At 50.1% G+C, this 22,137-nt stretch overlaps 1 protein-coding gene across 1 annotated transcript in view; it reads left to right on the top strand.

The window, feature by feature from the left end:
* wdr18 (WD repeat domain 18) overlaps positions 1 to 12,958 on the top strand; it is a 79,500-nt gene extending 66,542 nt beyond the window's left edge. The window contains exons 8-10 of the mRNA XM_039767159.1: positions 9,411 to 9,577; positions 10,926 to 10,994; positions 12,642 to 12,958. Coding sequence (XP_039623093.1) covers positions 9,411 to 9,577; positions 10,926 to 10,994; positions 12,642 to 12,770 — 365 coding nt within the window. The 3' untranslated portion in view covers positions 12,771 to 12,958. The remainder of the gene's footprint in view (positions 1 to 9,410; positions 9,578 to 10,925; positions 10,995 to 12,641) is intronic.
* The last annotated feature ends 9,179 nt before the right edge of the window (positions 12,959 to 22,137 follow it).

Genomic DNA, 22,137 nt, shown 5'->3' with positions numbered 1-22,137 from the left:
TAGAGACATATGCATTGCATTTGTAATTCCAACAGAGGGTGCATCAAAACATTTGTAGTAATGCATTACTACAAATAAGTGTCTGTGTGTCTATCTGGTTGCTATGTCTGTCATTCCAACAGATGGCGCGTCACAAACATTAACCCTGAAGGATGCAGTGTCTGGTTGCTATGAGTCTCCACACTGTTTTTAGACAGCATTATGTGCGGCACGTTGTCCGAAGTTACGGATCCCTTCTGATAGTTTTGTGTGAGTTTTTGAGATCTGATTTCTGGCTTTCACCCAAGGCTGCTGTTTTGCTGCTTCACCTTGTGGTGGTACAAGAGTCCGTGTCGCTGGCCTCCCGTCTCAAGTGGACATCCATGCTGGAGGTCATCTCTGGAAGACAGCAGTGTGCCTCCATGTGGCTAACTGTAGGAGTCCATTAAGTCCGGCAGTGGGACTGTAGTGTGGACAGACCTTGAGAATGAATGAGTGAGGCGCATTAAGAGTGTACTTGGTGAGCAGGACACACGCCCGGCGACTTTAGTAGCATCAGCTGGTAAGCCGTGAACATGTGGCGGCTCCTCAGCTCATCAATAAATCAGTTTGAATGAAACAGCTTTGAAGCATGCGTTTACCTCTTGTGACCTGTGGGGGCACTCTAGATGTGACCTCAGTCCCAAAATGACAGCTCAGACCCTCGCTGGGCCTCCCCAAACACAGTTCTGGTCCCTGTCTGTCCATGGGGTGGACTGGGCCACTTTTCCCACTAACCTCTTGGTCCTTTCTGCCTTCCCCTCTCCTAGTCGTGTAGCTGAGGTTCTTGTCTCAATTGTTCTAATATTCTAATTAACACATTTTCACGAATCCACAACAAATGGCATATAACCGAGACCTATGCATTGCATTTGTCATTCCAACAGATGGTGTATCAAAACATTTGTAGTAATGCATTACTACAAATAAGTGTCTGTTTGTCTATCCGGTTGCTATGTCTGTCATTGCAACAGATGGCGCGTCACAAACATTAACCCTGCTTTTATGAATCCCATACCAAATGGCATGTACTAGAGGCTCATGCAGTGCATGGCGCTACAAACATTAATGTATAGCTAGTGAATGTTTTAAATGAAATGCGTTCTTTCTGCTGTTACTGGGTAAGGTCAACTGTACTTGTGTGATGGTGTGGCCCCCTAGTGGCGAAGAGGTGGAACGACAAGGTTCCAGCGCCAGGTTGCAACTCCAACAACCATCCTTGGTGTAAGTGGCGCTGCCTGCCAGGACTTCACCTTGCAGCTGTAAAGTCGGCCGAGTTGGTGTTCATCGTGGAAAGGCGCTAAATGCGATTGAGTGCTGAAAGGCGGACGGCCATCGCTGAGCCACGTCGGCACTTCTGTGCAAGTCGATCCTGCAGCCCTCGGGCCCCCTTTTAGTGTCTGCCTCTGCCGCTCTCCTGCTCCCGTCTTATCTTCCTCCCTAGAAACATGAAGTTAACAGCCCGCTCACGGTGGGTGACACGTCTTTTGCCAGCCCTTCAAGTTTGATTTATTTCCTTGCCACGGTTATCTCTCCGCGACCAAGCAGCAAATGTAAGACCCCATCCATCAGATGTCAGCGTTTCCATTCGCGTGGCTGCCCGCTCTGAGTGGGGTGGACAGAGATGGTCCCGTCGATTGCGAGGGCTTGCTAGAAAAGTGCCATCCCTGGCATCTGTGATGCCAGTCATGGGCATCAGTCAGTGAAGTGCACTCAGCTCTTCGCAATGCTGCCAACTTGAAACTAGGAGGCCTTGTGCCCCATATAGTGCCTTTCTTGGGTCATGCTGGAGCAGCACACGGAGTAAAGTGGCTGCCGGGCCCTTGGTGAGCGTCCTCTGCGGCTGCTTCTGTGATGTGCCACCAGAGGTCTGCTTGTCTGTTTCAGGGACACGATGGACAGTCGAAGTGAGAGCTTTGGGTGACATCTGGCAGCCGACATGTTAGGTGCTAGTGCAGTACCAATGGGGGGCCAGCAGGTGGCAGTGCCGAGGCATGCCGTTCAGGAATTGGAATTGCACCCAGCTGACTTGGCATCCGCTGATGTCCAAAAAATTCCATGTGGCAAATCCACCATCTGGGTTCCCATAAAAGACGTCCTATTTGTGTGTGTTAAGCGGGGTCAGCTGCCTGTCATTTCTGTTTTATTTGTTTGTGTGCTGCCCGCTCTGAGCAGGGCAGACAGAGATGTTCCTGGGGGTCTCGGGTGTCGCTCATCGGCTCATCCGTTCGGCTCTTGGGTGTTCTGCTGAGTTGATAAGTAGGATGCTGTGTGTCTCTGTGGACAGTAGGGGGCGCACAACAGACACCAAGCCCACGCCCAGCACAAAACACACGTTTATTAAGTGGGAAACTTTTCCTCCCCTCGTCTCCCACCACTCCAGCAGAGTCCCAACGAGCACCAAATACACCAGTCTCAGTTGTCTGTCTGTCTGTCTCTTGTCCACCTCCACTCCTCCTTCCACAAGTCATGTCCTCCACCTCTCAGCTGGCTCTCTGAATACAGTGAGGCAGGCCCAGGTGTCCCATCTACCTGAACACTCAGTCCTCAGGACTCCAATTAGTCCATTTTTGGGGTCAACGGTGACCACAGACATGTGACCCTCAATCGAAAGTGGAGGGGGGTCATCCTCAGAGTTCTTTTTTGAGACCCTTCTCTGTAAACCCTAGAGATGGTTGTGTGTGAAAATCCCAGTAGATCAACAGTTGCCCACCTGGCACCACCTTCAAAGTCACTTCAGTCCCCTTTCCTCCCCATTCTGATGTTTGGTTTGAACTTCAGCAGGTGGTCTTGACGACGTCTACAAGCCGAAGAGCATTGAGTGGCTGCCGTGTGATTGGCTGATCCAGAGATTTGCGTTAACATGCAGTTGAGCAGGTGTACCTAATAAAGGGGCCAGTGAGTGTAGGACACTGAGAGCCAGCAGGTGGCAGTGTTGAGGAGGTGGGCTTTCAGGAATTGAATTGGGACCGACTGGGCACTGCAGTTTATGAGTTTCTCTTTAGACAATCAGCGTTGGGAATCTCATAAAAGATGTCCAGTTTGGGTTTTGGAGGGTCAGCACATTCTTCTTTAGTCGGATGTCAGTGCCCGCCAGTCGTGTGGCTACCCACCCATGGTGACCTTACTCAGCAGCTGCATCTGTGATGTGAATCAGGAGCTCAAGCCGTCTGAGAATGGACAGCCGAGCCAAGAGCCTCCAGTCAAGAGGTCAGAGTTCAGATCTGCCAGTGCAGCACCACCGAGTCCCAGCAGGTGGCAGTGCTGAGGCGCAGAACATTCTAGAATTGCACTTTAAAGGGTGAAGGTCACACAAACGTAAAAGTTGGCGTTACGCAGGGTCCGCTCTCCACTCGTTCCTCTTTAATCAGAGGTCAGCATGTCTGTTCGTGTGGCCATCTGCTCTGAGCTGAGTGGTCCGAGACGGACTTTTAGAAATGTGCTGTCACAGCTGTCGGGGATCCCAACCACCGGTGTCTTCTGAGCACATGCAGAGGTGAACCCCACTGGATTCTCAGGAATTCTGCTAGTTTGGAAGTTGAGCAGCTTCCAATTGATATGGTGCATAATTAGTGCATATAGCGCCTTTCACAGCCAGTGCTCTAGCAGAACACTTGAGGGCGCAACACAATGCAATGGCTGCCTTCCTGTGCTGAGCTCACTCTGCAGCTGATCTCGTGATGTGCGTCATGCGCTCAGGCCGGCTGAGAACTCGATGGGCAGCCAGCAGGTCAGGTGCCAGTGTGGTACCACTGGGAGCCAGCAGGTGGCAGTGCTGAGTGCGATGGGCCCCTCAGGAGTTGAGTTGGGCACTGGAAATGTTAAAAATCCACCTATCAAAGATGGGGGCCGCCACTGCGCACCTGTCGGTTTAATTAGCAGCGCCATGTCCGTGTTTTATTTTTTGTCGCTCGTTCTGCATTTTGATTTCCCAGGGAACATCTGCTGTTTGAAGATGTAATGGCGAGTTGATGCAGTAAAACGCCTGAGATGTGCGAATACGAGAACGTGACTGTGGAGTGTTACCTGAGGTTTTCACGGCTGGAAGTGAATTAGCCGGCTTGTTTCTTTGTCACCGTCACGTTTACCTTTGTGTTGTCGTCTCGTGACTGATTTGATTTAAGCAGATTTTCTGCTTTCAGCTCAGGAAAGGCGCTATATAAATAACACTTTTTTGTTACTGCTGTAAGGTTTGTTTACCATTTATTCTGTCTCAGGTGGGTGGGGCCTCAGGAGGTGGGGCCACTCTGACATCACTGTTACAGGCTCCTCCCTCTGCCTTTATACCAAGGTGGGACGGGCAGAGAGACGGACCCTGCAGTGGTTCATTGAGAAGTGATTTAAGATTGGCTCACATTGGATTGCCTTTTAGGGAGACCCCCATTGCCCTTTTTGTGCCCCCTTTCTTTGCTTTTCGGTTTTTGTTCACAAATACCCAATTTGTAAAGTTTACCCTTCCATTTATTGACTTAGCAGGGCTTCCTTATCCAGAGTGACTTAGAAATGAAGGTCAACATAATGAAGTGAACATCAGTCTGGGGGACAGTGTGGGGACACATATAACAGGACAAGGTGACAAAACCACCAGTGAAGAGTTTCAAACAAAATGGCAGCGATTTACAAGTCCTGATTATAGAAACCCAGCAGCGTCAGTTAGACAGAAGTTCATCAAATCAGAGGGTCTTCAAGTGGCTCTTCAACACCTCGACAGAGTCGGAATCCTGAATGGAGGTGGGCAGCCCGTTCAACACATAAGATTTGATAGCACTGGAGGTGGCATCAGTGGGTGGCATTAATCAGTGGGTGGCGTGCTGACCCGCTGACTACGCATCGTAATGTGAGTGCCGCTCCATGGATCCAATGCGCTCTCCCTCCCGATCCCCCATCCTTATATGCCAGAGTTTTAGGGGTCTTCTCTACCTTACTTAACTTTTTAAAGCCCCTTTCCCCTTTTGGGTCTGAGCAGGCCGAAGCTCACAGGATGTAGTTGGGGACAGGCCACCAAGGGTTGAGGATTCAGGTGCAGTTGCAAGACAAAGAAAGTGGACCCTTTGGGAATTCCCTGAATTTTCAAGGCTGTATCTCTGCAGCCCGCAGCCATCACTCCGGAGCTCCAAGTAGGTGGAGGTGAATCCGTGCAGGAATGCCAATGCGTCGGGGTCACCACACACATCACGGGCAGCAGATGCCATCAGACTCTGTCTTCCTCGGGATGCAGCAGCTGCTAGTGGGCACAAAGAGTGGATGGCACACTCATGGCATTGGAATCAACCCACTTGACTCTCTTTAAAACATTCAAAGCTATTATTATATGGCGCCTTTCTGTGTGTGGAGGTCTTCAGCCTCTCCCTTCCTTGCCTCACTTCCTGAGCATCAGCTGACCTGAACGGAATGATGAGCTGGACCAATGCCAACGATGCCCTCAGGATCTGCAGTGCCCTGGCACCAACCCGGCATCGGGAGAGAGAGAGAGCGAGTGCTCATCTCCACACAGTGCCAGCCCAAGCAGCCTCAGGATTAATAGGGCTTCCCAACAGCAGTACTCTGCAGTGGATACTGGGGGGTCCTGGCACACCACCACGCGGCCACTTCATGTGAGGTGTCAGAAAGATCATGAAAGACGCTATATGACACTCGTGAAAGTGTTTGTAAGATTAACAGATGATGAAAGGCGCTATATAGCAGTGGTACAAGACCTTGTAACGCTAACAGATTAGTCGGTAATAATAAGGCACTATATAATAGGTGTGAAATGTGTTAGAAAACTCCTAGAAATTAGGAAAGGCGCTATATACATAAACTTGGTAGATGATGAAAGGCGCTATAAAATAGCTATGAAAAGATTCCTTTAAATTAGCAATGGTGCTAAATAGTAGTTGGGCATCAGGCTAACAGTAGACATCAGTGCTGTGCTGCAGAATAGCTGGGAACATCGATAAAGATGAACAAATAGTGGGTGAAAGGCGCTATATAGTCACGCAAGGTCCTACAACCTTACAAGGTACATAAATTAAGGAGCTATGTGACAGTCATTAAAGGTTAGCAGACGACAGGTAATGGAAGGCGCTATATAATAGTTGCATAAGATCTTGTAAAGTTCACAGGTTGTTAGGTAGTGAAAGGCACTATATGGAGGCTGTTTAAGGTCTTACAAAGCTAACAGATAGGTTAAGGAGCTGTATAATAATTGTGGGTGATGCTATCTGCTTGGCACAGGACAGGTAATGAGGGGCACCATATGGTGGTTGCGTAAGCTCTTATACGGTTGACAGATGTGTAATGAAGGGAGCTATATAATGGTCACACAAGGTCTTCTAAGGTTTAAAGACAGGTAGATAATGAAAGGCCCCATGCCATCAGTCCACGTGCTGGTGCTCATGTGGCATCGGTTTCAGTGCAGTGATGCCATAGCTGTCAAGCGCCTTGCAGTGTCTTTATTTAGTTGCACTACACCTTTAAGGCAGCCAGCAGGTGGCGACGTCTCCTGTGAATTTCCCAGTTGTAACTTGAGTTTGCTCAAACAGAGCAGCCAGTGTCAGTTGCTATAATGCTTGGCGCTCAATCCCGCCGGCCTGCTGCCCTTTTGGCCCATGTGGGACAGGCTGGCACCGCCATTGGGTACAACAGCTTTCAGTGCGGCTTGCCCGTTCTACACATTGACGTGCCCCTGGTCCCTCGGCTGAGACTTGGAGATCTTCGTCATTCCTCCCTGCGCTAATCGCCGTGCCCACTCACTTATGGAAATCGATCGCCGCTTTGCTGTCCAGAGAACATCCGCCTGACTGTCAAATTACACTAATGGCTGCCGCCGCTGTTGAGAAGCCCCATAAATCCTGAAGCTGTTTGGGCTGGCACGGTGTGGAGATGAGCACTCGCTCTCTCCCTTGATGCCGGGTCAGTGCCAGGGCACTGCAGATACAGAGGTATAGTTGGCATCTGTCCAGCCCATCATTCCAAACGAGTTCAGTCCGGGTCAGCTGATGCTCAGGAAGTGAGGCGAGGAAGGGAGTGGCTGAAGTCCTCCACACCCGGAAAGGCGCTATATAAAATAATAGCTTTGAATGTTTTAAAGAGAGTAGAAGGTGTTGATTACAATGCCATGAGTGCGCCATCAACTCTTATCGTGCCCATCAGCAGATGCTGCATCCCGCGGAAGACAGAGACTGGTGGCATTTGCTGCCCGTAGTGTGCGTGGTGATCCTGATACTTGGGCATGGACAGCGGATACTCATGAACTCTGAACAGCGCCACGTATAGCGTCTGCCCAGCAGTGGGATCTACGACTCGTGAGTGAGACACACTAAGAGGGCATACTGATGCCATTTGACCAGTGTGTGCCAACATGCCAGTGTGAGGAGGGCACCATAAATGTTAAAAAATGAAACAGAAGGAAACGAGAGGGGCTGTCAATGCTGCCCACTCATCTCAATGAACGCCAGCCTCCCTTTGACGTTCTCACCACGAGGCAGCATGATGGCTTCACCTTAGTGGATGTTGATGGCTAGGCAAAGACCACAAGTGCAGGCTACAGGGGGGCACTGAAGGGCACAGAAAAGTGCCATCTGACAGGCATGAGACATGTCATCAAATGCTTAACTGTTTTTGAGGGGTGAGCAGAGGTGGGGGTCTGAGAACAGTGCTGTATCATCCCTGGCACTGGGGTGGGGGTACACTGTGCTAAGAAATACACCCAGCAGTGTGGTCAGCCAGCATACGAAGTCCCTGATGCCTACTCTTAGTGTTCTGTGCCCATGGTCATTGGGCATGATGTGTCCCAATGCCTCCTGGTTGTCAGCAGACATGGTGGTCCTGATGCCCACTCTTAGTGTTTTGTGCCAATGGCCAGTGGGCATGGTGGGTCCTGATGGCCCTTGGTGGTCAGCGGGCATGATGAGTCCCAATGCCCATTATTGGTTGTCTGTGCCTATAGCTGGTGGGTCCCAATGCCCACTCTTGATGGTCTGTGCATATGGTCAGCTAATTGTCACTTTTGGTGTTTTCTGGCCATGGTCAGTGGGCATGATATGCCCCAATGCATCTTGGTGGTCTACAGACATGGTGTGTCTCTTAGTGTTCTGTGCCCATTGCCCCTGGGCATGGTGGGTCCCAATCCCCATTCTTGATGGTCTGTGCCCATGGTCAGTGGGGGTGATGGGCCTTGATGCCTCTTGGTGGTCAGTGGGCATGATGGGTCCTGATGCCCACTCTTGGTGTTCTGTGCCCAACTTGTCATGCACACGACTTGTCGGCCACTCATTTCAGATGGCTGCTGGACCTTTTGCTCTCTTGTCAGTTGGAGCCTTTGTGATGTCATCACTGGAGGTGGGGCCTGTTGCATGGCCTGATGGGTAATTCCTCCAGAGTTTGAATTTTCTTTTCCATCTTCTGCTGCTTGCCAGTGCTGGGAGTAGACGGCCATTCGGCTAGCTGTCCAGATTCAGTTGCCACCATTTTGCGTTAAGTGACCCCCAGTGACCTTTTAGGTTGGCCCCTCGTAATGAACGCCCAGGGCAGTTTTGCTTCATTTGTTAGCTCTTCACACACAACTTTGAGTGCTGGTCATTATGGCAGTGGGTCAAGGCAGGGGCATCGGGGTAGCACTACCTGTTTGTATTGGGTGGCCTGGCAGGGACAAGAAGTGCAGGCAACAGGGGGCGCTAGTGGACACAGAAAAGTTTAGTCATTCTAGAAAGTATGGAACAGTACCACTAGGGGGCAGTCAAACGCTGGTGTCCAGTTGTTGGGGGTCTGACATCTGTATGTGTGTTGTACTGTCCGGCCACAGGGGGGCGCACACTCTGGGGAGACACCAAGACCACACGGCCAGAGGGTACAGTTCAGGCCATCCTCTCAGGTTTGGGGTCCTCCTTGGTGACCGAGGGGCAAGTCCTGGGTATCTGGCCACGTTGTCGTGAGTCTGCGGGTGATGGCACCAGTCACACCTGATAATTTTCTCACTTGGCATGATGTATCTGTGTGACTTTTTCCAGCCTTCATATGCTTGATGTTCTGATTTTCTTATGAAGGTATTGATTTTTGGGGTGGGGGGCATGCTGGGTGGGCTTGTCACACAGTGGTGGCTTCATGAAGACAGAAAGGTCACCTGCAGGATGATGGGTTAAAAGTAAAGCCCAGTATGTGTGCCATGCACACACATGAGCGCCAATATAGCGCCTTTCACAACAAGGAACTCCTCTTTATTAGTCCTTGTCTGGGGGTGGAGCCCATGATGTCTGCTACACTTAATGTTTTATACGAAATTGATCAGCCTTTAGCGTTTATAAAGTGGGCGTGTCACTGTGCATCTGTCAGCCTGTTATTCTATATAGCGCCTTTCATCTGTGATGTTGGTCGGTGGTCTGATGGTCTCTTCCCCGACTTGTTTCTCACAGGCCCAGTCACCAACGCCTTCATCATGCCCGCCCCGGCCAACATGTTCTATCCGGACAGCCGGCCCAGCATCAGTCTGCCAGTCTTTTCTCGTCACCTGAATCCCTCGGACCCCGGAGAAGGCGGCTTAGCGGAGGGGGTGAACCTGCGGCTGGGCCTGAACACACAGGTGAGGAGAAGGGGTGTTAGGGGTGCAATGGGGCCGAAGGGCCAGCGCACCGCTGCTGGCAGCTTTTATGTTTTTGTTTTGTCAATGTCACTTCTGTTGACTGTCTAGAGGGGGCGCCACCAAGGTGACTTGAACCCAGGGCACGAAGTCATTGTGCTGTCACTGTGCATCAAGGTGTACGCCCGCTCCGTGTACCCTTTTACTGCCTTTTTATCTTTTGGATCGGGGGCACCAAAGTAGCACAGTGGGCATCGCTGCTGCCTCACACCATTTGAACCCTGCTTCAGTTCTTGGCTGGGGAATTTTCAGCAAAGTTGTCCTGCTGTTTCATGATGGGTGGAGTGTGCCCTCCCTACTAAGCTGGCTCTGTCTCTGTGCCCCTTCTTTCTTGCTGGTGCCAACTCCCTTCAGCTGACCAGGTGAACGTGGGTGGTGATGTGCAGTGGTGAGCAGCGCCCCCCAGAGCCCACTCGTCTGCACAACCCCATTGAGACAAAGTATGGGCAGTATTGACATCCTAAACCCTGTAAGTCACCCAGGTGGTCCTGGAGGTCTTGCCTCCCAGTCCTTGCCTTCTGAAATAGTGCGCCATCTTTCTGGAAGTCATCTGTCAGGGTATATGCCTGGTCAGCAGCTCTGCCAGTCACCCACTATGTAGAGTTCATTTGTGCCCACCAGCAGTGTGGCCAGCAGGTATGGCAGCTCCCTGTGCCCACTCTTGTGGTCATGGTGGGTCCCGATGCTCACTCTTGGTGTTCTGTGCCAGTGGGCATTGGGCATGATGGTTTCCTGATGCCCACTGTTGTCAAGCGCTGATATCAGACAACCAAAGGGTCACTAAACTGCTGGGCCTTCTGTTTGTTTTGTGAGTTGGGGCCACTGTGACGTCATCACTGAAGGCGGGGCCTGTTGCACTGTCTGATGGGTAATTTTCCTTTCCATCTTCTCCTGCTGGCCAGTGCTAGGAGCCAATGGCCATTTGACCTGCCGTCCAGGTTTGGTGGTCACCATTGACCCTTAACTGACTCCTGGTGACCCTTTGCAGACCCTGACAGCAATGTGGGTGGGCTGAAGTGTGTGTGGGGGTCTTAATGCAGATCGGCGCTGATCCCGCTGCGCGTGCTGTGAATTCCTATGTTGATTGATTTATTTCCTAATTTTTCTTCCCAGGAGTTGGATGTGTCCTGCCGGCTGATCTTCATTAATCTTCCTTACCTGCCTTGTCATCCTCGTGCTTTTCTGCTTTTTAAGTTTTGCCCTCGTCCTTGAACCGCGTGCTGCCATCTGTGTGTGGTATGAGCTGCTGTATATAGCACCCGCTGACCACCATCTCGACTTTGATTTGCAGGGCGTGGAGGACTCGTATCTGGACAAGGCTGAGGAGCTGCTCACCCTGATGAGTGCGGCCACCGACAAGGTACGCCATCCCTGCTGTCACAGTGCCAGGGCAATGCCAGCCCTTGTTAGGGACGCTTGATCGGCACCTACCATTTCAGGTCGCATGACTATTTCCATGTCAGTAATGGCCACTTGTTTCATATAGCGCAGCACCCGTGCATGGGCTGCTGTTGAAAGGACATGGTGCAAGTGGTGGGAGCAGCAGGACGCGGTCAGCAACATCTGAGATGGACAGAGGAGCTCTGGGTCGAGTGAGCCCACCGAAAAACAAAATAGCAGAGATGGAAAAGGCACTTTATGAAGAGAAAACAGTGAAGGGGGCTGACAAAGGGAGGTGGAGCCAAAAGATAGGAGGGGCCTTCAGAAAGGCGCTATATAATGGAGATAGACAGGAAGAGCCACAGGTGAAAGGTGCTCATAACAAGAGTATCGTAGGTGGGCTTGAGTGGTCACTTGGGCGAGGGGTCAGAAAGGCGTTATATAAGAGAGGGTGATATAATTCACTATAGGTAAAGTCATAAGATGAGAGGGAGGACAAATGAGGGGATGCCACAGACAGCTTTGAAAGGAGAGAGGGGGCAGCTCTGCAAGGCACTATATTAAAGGGGGGGCAATTGTCTGGGTGTGTGTCAGGAATGCTGAAGGACATGGAGGAACCAAAGAAATGGCCAGCTATGACTTGGTGGTCAGTTGGTATGTGGAGGCTGGCATCGAGGGTGAGGGGTTAGCTGGCGACGTGTTAATATGGTCTGCAGGGAGATTTGAGAGGTGAAAGGCGCTATAATGGAGGTGTGTTTGGTAGGAAGGTTAAGATGCAAAAATGAAGAGTTGGGAAAGAGCAAACTTGGAGAAAAAAAGTCGAGAGCTGATGGGGGGCTTGAGTGTCGGTGCACTGGAGTGCCAAGGCGGTGGGTAGGAGAGACAGTTTACAGCATAAGGCTGAGGATGGCATCTCCTGAGGTGAGACATGAAAAAAACAAGCGGTAGGAAAGGCACTATATAAGAGAGATGGGTGGGAAGAGCAAAAGATGACATTAAGGAAGGAGAGGGAACAGTGACAGGGTACAAATGAGAAATGATGTGATGAGTGTCTGCTGCTCCTCTTCCTCCTTGGCCGGGTGTCACTGCCAACCTGAACTTGACGGGCGGTCCTGGGTTCAAAGCTCCTTCTAGACTGAATGGAAAGCGGTAACGAGGAATTGACTTTTTCACACAGGGCTTCTGCATGTTGGCTTGCTTTATTGTTGAGTGAAGTGCATCTTCATCCTCCTCTTCATCGTCATCATTATTTTTTAATATAGGGCCATTATGTCACCTGCACACAGTACAGAGAAGGTCTGATTTGCTGGTGCTAATGAACAGTGTTAGTGAGCAGAGATGTGAAAGGCACTATATAAAAGGTGAATATATAGATAGACATGAAAGGCACTATATAACAGATCGCTCACTAAAGCATTTTAAATGGTAGGGAGATCAGTGGGGTCGACTGGGTTCTGCGTCATTCTGGGCAACAAACGAATCTGAGGATGTGAAGAGAATGCAATGATTGTTAGCGACCTAAAATGACACAGCTGAAGGAGGGTGCACTTACTTTTTCACACCACTGTCGATACTAAGTGAGGCGATGGGTGGCTCAGGTGACACTTGTCTCTCGTGTCCTCTGCAGAACGTCTTTGGTGCCGGCGAGCACACCAGGGTGCGGGTGGCCGAGCTGGAAGATGAGGTGAGGACGCTGAAGAAGGTCAACAAGGAGCTCTATGAGTTTGCTGCTCAGATCCTCACCAAGCCCAACTAGCAACATTGGAATCCAGGAGGAGGAGGAAGAGGATGAGGATGGGTGGATGTGATTGGGGGTGGGTTAGGTTGATGGCTAGTCAAGGAGAAGTAGAGGGGGTTGAGGGCTGTTCTGTTCACACGGTGGGGGTCCTGGGATTCTGCACTTTGCTGTTTGTGTCTTTTGTACAATAAAGTGTTCCACGTAAATCGCGTCCTCCCTCCTCTGTCCTGCTTCAGCCTCAGAGCTGAACTACAAGCCCACCGTGTGCTCCTTCATCCTCTCCTCCAAGGTCTCTGACTGGGCTGATGGTGAGAACTTGTGTGTGCTTCATTGTGATGTTGGGGTTGGGGGCTCAGCTTAGTGTGTACCACCGGCCAGGAATCACTCGCTCACATCGGGGCATTTAAGACGTTCACAGTCCATTCGCTCCCCACGCTGGCCAGTCCTATTGAGGTACTTGGTCCAAAATAACGTGGAGTTAAGTTTGGCGGGTCCTTCAAGTCCTGCAGTCCTCCTCACTACTTGGTCTTCTATTCCATGTGTCTGTGGAGCTTTGTGTCCAGAACGTCTTTCTAAAATCCCTCAGAGGTTAGCTGGTAGCAAATCTGTGTTCTTGTTAGTGAGCGTGTTTTAAGGTAACAGTGGGGGTCCACTTCACTAAGCCCCTTACAGCTTTTTAACACGTCCGTCAAGTCGTCTCCTCAGCCGCTCCTCTGGATCTTCTCCAGTGTTGCTGTAACTCAGCACTCCGCTCCAGGTGAGGCCTCACGTGTGTGTGTGTGAGACCTCCGTTGACTGGCGCTATATAACCGAACACCATCGTCTGTCCTCTTCAGTCATGTCACCGCCTCGTCTGCAGTCTCCTTAAACCTGCAGCTCCTTCAGTTCTCCAGCTCTGTTTCTCTCCATGGTGCTGAATCAGTGCGGCTGCTGTCCCTGGTCCTGAATCGGCCTAGTTGGGCCTCTCTGGACTTTCTCTAGCGCCGCTTGGTCTGCTTTCATAATATGGAGACCCGAACTGAACACACAACTCCAGGTGAGGCCTCACTAGTGGGTTACAGTGCACAAGCGGTCCTCCATTGACTTGTACTCCACACATCAAGGCGCTATATACAGTGCTCTACAGCCCCTTCACATTTTGTGATGTTGCACCCTTCTTCTAAAATCAATTCAACACTCGCCACCCCAGAATGACCAAGCGAGAACAGGAGTTTGGCGATTTTTGGTAATTTATTAAATATAAAACAACCTGAAATGTCCCCCGACACGACTCTTCACAGCCTTTCCTCAGTACTGAGTTGAAGTCCCTTTGGCAGCCATTCCAGCTTGGAGTCCTCCTGGTTTGACATGACAAGCTCCACCCACCTGGAGCTGGGGATTTCCTGCCGTCGTTCTCTGCAGATCCTCTCCAGCTCAGTCCGGTGTGGATGAAGACCTCCAGTAGGCGGCCATTGTCGGGGCTCTCCAGGGATGCTCGATTGGGTTCAACCCCCTGCTCTAGCTGGGCCACTCGAGGACATTCCCAGAGTTGTCCCTAAAGCCAGTCTTGTGTTTTCTTTGTTTTGTCCTGCTGGAAGATGAACATCAGGCCAGTCGGAGGTCCAGAGCACTCTGAGCAGGTCTCCATTAAGGAAGTCTCAGTACTTTGCCCCATTCAGCTTTCACTGATCCCTGCCTGGTCTTCCAGTCCTGATGCCACCACCACCATACCTCACCGTTGTGATGGCACTGCCCAGGTGACGAGTGGTTTCCTCCAGACATGATGCTACTCTTGGTTTTATCAGATCAGAGAGCCTTGTTCATCACAGTCTTGGAGTCCTTTGGGGGCATTTTTACAAACTCCAAGCGGGCTTTTTTGTGTCTACTCCTGAGGACCACCTCCAGACAGCCACTCATCATAAACTCCAGATCTGTTGGTGAGTAACATCACAAAGCTAAGAGGTCTATGAGATAAGAAGATCCAGAGAGGTCACAACATAGATATGATCTTGGGATTCAATAAAAAGAGTAAGGCCCTGCAAATGGCCTGGTGGTCTCCTGGAGAACGAGAGGCCAACTGGGGGAATTGCTTTCTGGTGTCATAGAAGAAGTGAGAGATGAGGTGACACCTTGTAGGGCTTCCTGCATGTGAAAATGTCACTGGCGCCTGTACATAGGACAAGGAGGACCATGGAAACCGATAAGTGAAAAGCTGGGCCCCCCACACAATCCTTCCCTTCACTCAGAGCCATCGTAATGGCCGTGCTGTCACAGTCACTTCATACTGAGCTGCTGGAAAATCCAAGTGACAACAACAAAGCAGAAAAATTGCAAGAAAAGATCATCCACAGAGATAAGGGACGGAGACGGAAACGCAGCCAAAGATCCAATAAAAGCAAACGTGAACTGAATGGCCATGAGAAACGAACGAGAGAAGAGAAAGCAAAACGCAAAGTGATTGGAATCATCGGGGGACTCGGAGCCCCTCAGTGAGATAAGCAGCGGAAGAAGTAAGAGAGGGGATGGAGTGGGCGACCAGAGCAGGGTCAGCTACGAGTCGGCAGGCGTTCATCATCTGCTGGCCTCCATCGTGTCCTTCGGCGAGTCCGTTATGCCTTTCGTGGTGCTTTGGAGTCTCTGGTTGTTGATCTCTGGGTCTGTGTTCTTCTCGGTGGGCTTTCTGTTTTGCAGCAACGTGTCCCTCTTAGTGTTGTGTGTCAGTCAGGGTGGGTGGGGCCAACCTGACATCACTGCTGCTGGCTCCTCCCAGATGGTGAGGCCCGCCGGTGGACTGTTGAGTTGGTGGAGGGCTGAGCGCTCACTTCACCAGCTTCTTCATCTTCTCATTTTTTAGTTTGATTTTATTTTGCGTCTGTCTTTGGATTGTGGCCTGGAATGACGTCACCTTGGATTGTGTTTTTAAGGAGAACCCTTTTGCTTTTTTTTTAATTGATTCCAATGAATGCCTTCATTTATAAAGATTCTTGGGGAGACTTGCCTCCACCGGCCAGAGGTTTAAGATTTCCCACTCCTGTGTGAGAGGAGGAGGTTGAAAGAAGGCGCTGATAGCCTCCACACGATGAGCCCCCCTGGATTGGGACCCGAGTGAAATGGGGGACACACTGGAACAGTGGGAGGTTTTTACAGTGGCTGGAGTGCCACCAACGCCGAGTGTGCCCTGCACGTTGGAGGACCTGCCCGCAGGGCTGGATGCACATTAACGTCAGGAAGGAGCAATTGTAGGTTAAGGGTCTGCCTTGCTCAGGGGTCCGACGGAGTGGAGTCACTTCTGACGTTTACAGGATTCAAACAGGCAACCTTCCGATTACCGGTGCAGGTCCCAGTCCTCAGAGCCACCACTTTGCCAAAGACTATCAAAATGTGAGACATTTTGGGGCGACAGTGGACCGCCTACACTTTCTGAATGCCCTTTTAATTGTAGATTTATATTTGAAATGGACACATTTGTCACTTTTGGGTTGATAGCCCAAACTCCTCCAGAGGAGCTTCTGAACTCACTGGGGCTCACCTTCCATATCATCACGCAGATCTCTGAGGAGATGACGGCCCACCAGCTCATTGCCAGATTATACTTCTAGGAGGCCACTCCACTCCCTCCACCCAGACAGCTTATGGACCCCCAGTCACCTGAGCCCACCGGCCCTGAGCTGTGGGCCGTGCCCCCCTATCTATTAATTATATAGTGCCTTTCACATCTATCTATCTATTGTTTAAATATCATCATGATGGTGGCACGTGAATTCCATGGAGCTCTCACAGTGTATGTGATTGTAAAGATCTCAAATCTCAGTAGCCCATCATGACAAAGTGAAGACAGAAAGGTTTGCAAATTTACTAAAAATGAGAAACTGAAATAGCTCGGGGCACAAAAAGATTCACAATGGAGTTGCCTAAAACATCCTGCCTCAGAATCCATTAAGCAGAGCAGAAAACAAAACAAAACCAAGAAAACCGAAAACTTCAACACAAGAACCACGAGACGCATAGAAACTCCAAAGCATGAATGACTCCCGACTCCCGAGCCTTCTCAGCCAGTTTAAAGAGCCAGAGGGTGGGCTCAGGGATTGTGATGTCAGAGTGGCTCCGCCTACTAAGCACAAGGAAGAAAACTTCATTTAAAGACCCCGTTATAAAATTACGGGTGAATGATAACGACTTCAGATTAACAAGAGCAACAATAAACATAAAACACACAAAACTTCAAACTGACGCCTTCCTGCTGTGCTGACTTCGTGTTCAGTCTGCTCCAGTTAAACCCCCAGTCACACCAGTCACTTTTATTTTGCAGTGAATCTCTTTGCCAAGTCAATGACCCGACTTTTCGGACCACGAGCCGCCGTCCCCCCAGGGTGCCCCGACTGCCGGCTTTTCCGTTTCTAGGAGCACTGAGTAGAAACAAGCTGAAGGTCCATGGAGGAGGAGCTGCTGAGGAGCAGAGCCGAGTCGCCGTCTGTGGGGGGTGTCGGAGGGTCCGCTCAGATGGGATTGAGTGCTCAGCCCTACAGAGAGAGCATCAAGAGATAAGCAGTGGATGGCGTGAGAGAGAATTGGGGGGATTGTGGAATTCAAAATCCAGTCTGGGGGTCTTCCACTCGATCCTCTTCTTTACTCAGAGCTCTTGTTGATGAGTTCGCCGATACGCCGTCAGAATTTTGAATACATTGGCGCCTGTCAGTGACGTGTGAGACGTGAGTGGACGTCACACTGAACACACAGAGGTGGGATTGACATCACGAAGGGTAAATAAGAGGTGATCGGACCACCACAGAGCCAAGTCCACGTCAGGTCGGTGAGGACAGGCGCGGCTCTCAGATGATCTACGTGATCTGCGGTGTCAGGGTGAGATTGAGCCCCCCTTGATGGCGTGGGGGGGGGTCTGTTGATTGTACGCAGCCCATGGTGAAGTCATGGAATGGAGAACTGGGGGGCCTTCCACACAAACCCCTCCTTGACTGAGAACAGAGCACATTTAGTGGGAAGTGTGGTGGGGGATCGGGGGGCCGTGGGGGGTTGATGTTTATTATCTAATCGTCTCATCAGGAAGGTGAAGCTGCGTCTCGGTTCCATTTCTTTTTTATTTGAAACGTTTAAAGGATGGCAGATGAGAGCTCGCGGTCAGAACGGCTTTTCTTTTAGTTTCTCTTTTTCGTTGAACTTTTTGGTTTCTGTGCTGAAATCGCCCAAAGCGTTAAGTGGTCCTGCAGGTGGGCTTTACTTTTTGCAGCTTAACGAAGACTACATTTTAAGAAGGGTCCAGTTCTGAACACGGTGAAGGAGGCCATTTCTGGACTTTCTGCCTCTGTGGCTCCACCCACAACGTAAACATAAACTAATAAGCAAACAGAACATAAAGATAAACGTTCAAGAACCACAGAGAGCACCAATGAAAGAATGGAACACAACACGGAAACTTTCAGGTGCATGCTGGGAGTTGTCAGACGCGTTTCCTCTTAAGAAGGTTCAGCCTGCGGTGAGGGAATCGCAGATCAGAGTGGCACCCCTATGGTCCCAGGTGTTTGGTGTCTTCTTCCCAGTCAGGTGAGTAGAAACAGAAAAGGACAAGGACAACAGTGTGGGGGGGTAATTCGGGGGGGGCGTAAGAGGGAGGTCACCGGTTCTGGGTGTCTAGGGGTCTGCATAACCCCCAAAACTGTAAGGGGGGGGGCTGAGAGTGACACTTTAGATGATGTTCTGCTGTTAGAGATGCCATCTCAGTTCTGACTGTGCTGGAGTCTTCTAGTTCACTTTTAGATCACTTTGTGTCATTTTTGGAGTTTTTATACATTATTTCATTTATTTTCATTATTCTGCCCATGTCCTTGTGACTCTTATTGTCACTTCACTGACCTCCATTTAATGCTCTGGTATTTATTCCCATTGCCAGCCACATGACATGGATGTCATTTGACATATTAGGTCATCCTGTTTCACCTATTAAAGATGGTGGCACCTGTGTGTCCCATGTCATTGTCTTCCTATTGTTTCATGTGGTCTTGAGAGTCTTTACATTTGTTTATTTTATTGTTCTGTGGGTCGTCTGTTCTGATTTATGTTTCTGTATTCTTTAATTGTATATTTCCATAGTTCTTTGTATGCTTTATCAGGTTCATTCACTATTTTGGGTTATTATTTTATGTTAATTGCAGCTCTATGACATTAATCTCCTCTTTTTGTGCCTAATGGGGTGTGCCCCCTAATGCTGCAGCTGAGGGACCACCCTTGGCCTTAACGATGGGCTGATGAGATTCGGTGCTTTCTGACACGTTTGCTTTGCCAGTTTCATCGATGAGCCCTGCTGTTTGGATTTTCTGTAAGTTCTCTTATGTTTGATGTTTTAGATTATTTGGCTGCCATTTCTGGGTTTTGTTACCCAGACTGTGGACTGGTTAGCCCCTCAAACACCCACCTCTGCCTCAAACACTTGGCCCCACCCTGAAATCCAGTCCTGTTTATAAATTCACATTTAGCCACGCCCCTTAAAATATTAAGCACCACCTTAAATATCCAGCCCCACCCCAAACATCCAGCTGAGCCCCGTATCTGAATATCTAGCTCCTCCTTAAATATTCACCCTCACCTTAAACATCAAGTTCCACCTTAAATATTCAGCCCTAAAGGTTGAGCCCCACCCCATTCTACAGGCTGTGACTGTGAAGATGGCCGGGTGTTTGTCCCTGCTGTCCCAGACTCGGTCATTGTCACTGTAGACGTGTTGAGTTCCACAGCAGACATGAAGGTGTGAAGCCAATTTCTTGCCAAGCTGCGGTTTGTAATTTGGTGGAATCCTGGATTCATTCTTTGGAAAGCCAGACTTTAGGCTGGAAGGTTTGAGTGCCCTGAGCTCGTGTCACACAGGAGGGCAGCTCTTGATGTTTCACTCTAAAGGCTCCTCGATTTCTCAAACAACTTCAATATCATTAAACTCCATCTGCTGAAGTGTGAAAGGCGCTATATGGAGCCATCAGTTCCTAAACACAGTACATGGTGACTATGCTTCTGTCAATGCCACACATGCTTTGGTGCGTTTCGTTGAAGTGAAAATCCATACCACCCTCTGCAACCCCCAGACCCCCATTGCAGTGGTGTGTCTCTAGTGGGTCAGGACCCCTGGAGAAGATGTCAGCTGACCCCTATTATTAATTCCCTGCTCACTGATTACTACTCAGCACATCCATCACCTGGTGTGCCCACCAGCTCACGTGTCACAGCAGCCGGCCTCGATGTGCCCCGAACTCTGGGGCTTCTGGTGGTTAAGTAATTGAGGCTCTCCTTAGATTGGATGAGGGTGGGGTGGGGGGGTCTGTCTGACCTCTAATGGTCACTAAACTGCAGACCTCAAATCAATAAGCCGTCCTGGAGATGAAGAAACAATTGAGAAATCAAAAACCTCCAGTGGTGCCCTGAGGAAGGTCGGCCTTTGTTTCCTCCAATTAATTTCACATTGCAGGCGTCTCGGCCTTTGCTCCGTGTCTGCTCGTCATTCCTCATCTGAGGGTCCGATGAAACACACGGGCTGCCCCCCCCATCCATCATCACTCAGGTGGCTGAACTTTCAGGCTGAGCTTTTGTGGCTCAAATTCAAGCAGGGGACGTTGAGATGCAGGCTGGCAGGTTCTGGGCGCCCAACTCCTGTTAAAAGAGAGGAGCATTTATGGCCGGGGACACACAGGGACACGCAGAGACACACAGAGACACACACCTAAAGTGGAATCACTGTGCCCATACAGAATCAACAAGGTGGGCTACATACTGTGTGAGTGAAGAGGGTACAAACACACTTCCCTAATCATAGTCCATATAGTGCCTTTCATGAGAGCTAACACCCCACTAAGTGCCTCACACTCGGGGTCACCTCAGAGCCCAGCTGCTCGGACACATCCCTTTTGTGAGGTCACTGGCTTTTCTGTCCTTTTGTATCAGTCCTGCATGCCAGGTGGGTGCCAGGCTGGGTAGTTGAGTCTTTGTCACCATAACGTACTGTTGAGGCAGTAGACGTGGGTGTCAGGTCAGCCCCTTGTGATTGTTGTCCTCATACACTGAAGGTCCCTAACTTTTTTTTTTATATAGTGCCTTTCATTGCATACGTGACCAGGAATTAGAGGTACAAGACATAAAGAGCCACATCTGCCCATGCCAGGGGTCCATTGGCGTTGTCTCCCTCTGAGTTGTTTGTCAGTATCCCCTCCTGTCCGTCTCAGACTCATTGAGCTGCTTATTTAATATAGCTCCTTACATGGCAGCCAAGGCAACAGCATTTCAAGGGGCAGAGTGCCAAGCCTGCGTCAGTTGGCCTTCTCGAGATGAGGTGATGTGCTCAGTTTCTCAATCAGACACTTCACGGCCCATATAGCGCCTTTCACTTTACAGAGGAGTTTTAAAGCAGATGACATACAAACTCCCCTAGTGCCACCATTAGCTGCGGTCTCTCAGTGATGGACTGGCATCCCATTTGGGGTTGGCTCTGGCCTCACGCCCGATGATGGAGGGAAGTGTGATGACCCCCTTTTAATTTAATACGTTCTGTTGAATTATATAGTGCCTTTCACAGGACAGGATGGTGTATACAATAAAAATGAAACTAGAGGAGACCATCTTGTCCATGCAGGTCATATGGGTCACTTGCCCTGTCCCACCAGCTGTCATCCCACCACCCTTGGCATCACAGTGTCCATCATAAAGATGTGGCCAGGGTCTCCATGAGTTGTCCTTCTTCAGTTTGACTTTATATTGCACTCCTTCTCGATTGCAGCCTCAGGTTTTTCTTCTTCTTCCATTCTCCTCCTGATGCCCATCATCTCTCAATTTCAGGTGTGTCCCAAATAAAACGTGCTCCTTGACTTAATAAAGTTACGAATGTCCCAAAGTGTGTCGTGCCCCTTCATCAAGGCTTCCGTGACTGCCCCCTTTTTCTGCTCATGCCACCACTATATGTGGCTGTCCTCTGGGGGTGGCACAATGGCGAGAGAGGCAGATTCAGATCTCAAGCTGGGTTGACTTTGTATGTTCTTCCTGTGTCAGTGTGGGTACCCCCTGGCATTCCTCTTATTCAGTCCTCCCCTTATGGGCAGTGATGAGCAAAGTAATTTGCCGAAATTGAATTTACAGCGAAGGTCTGTAAAAAAAAATCACAAGACGAGTCACATCCCACGTCCAGCAACACGTGTGCCAGCGACACAAGAAGTGCCTGTCATTTAGTCTTTGAAGAAGTGAGGGGCATGTGAGCCGTCAGACATCTGCTGTGTGTGCGATGGACGAGAAGGAAGGAACAGTGAGTTGGATGAGGTGGTGGAGAGAGAGAGGAGATTGGAGCGGTGAAGGGAACAGAGGAGACAAGGAGGTGATGGGGAGGTATGTTGATGAGGAGAGGAAGGTCACAGGATAGTAG

Source organism: Polypterus senegalus, chromosome 10 (genome assembly GCF_016835505.1).
Source record: "Polypterus senegalus isolate Bchr_013 chromosome 10, ASM1683550v1, whole genome shotgun sequence".
Classification (NCBI taxonomy): domain Eukaryota; kingdom Metazoa; phylum Chordata; class Cladistia; order Polypteriformes; family Polypteridae; genus Polypterus; species Polypterus senegalus.
Note: the sequence above shows the minus strand (reverse complement) of the source record. Positions and strands in the feature narration are given on the sequence as shown.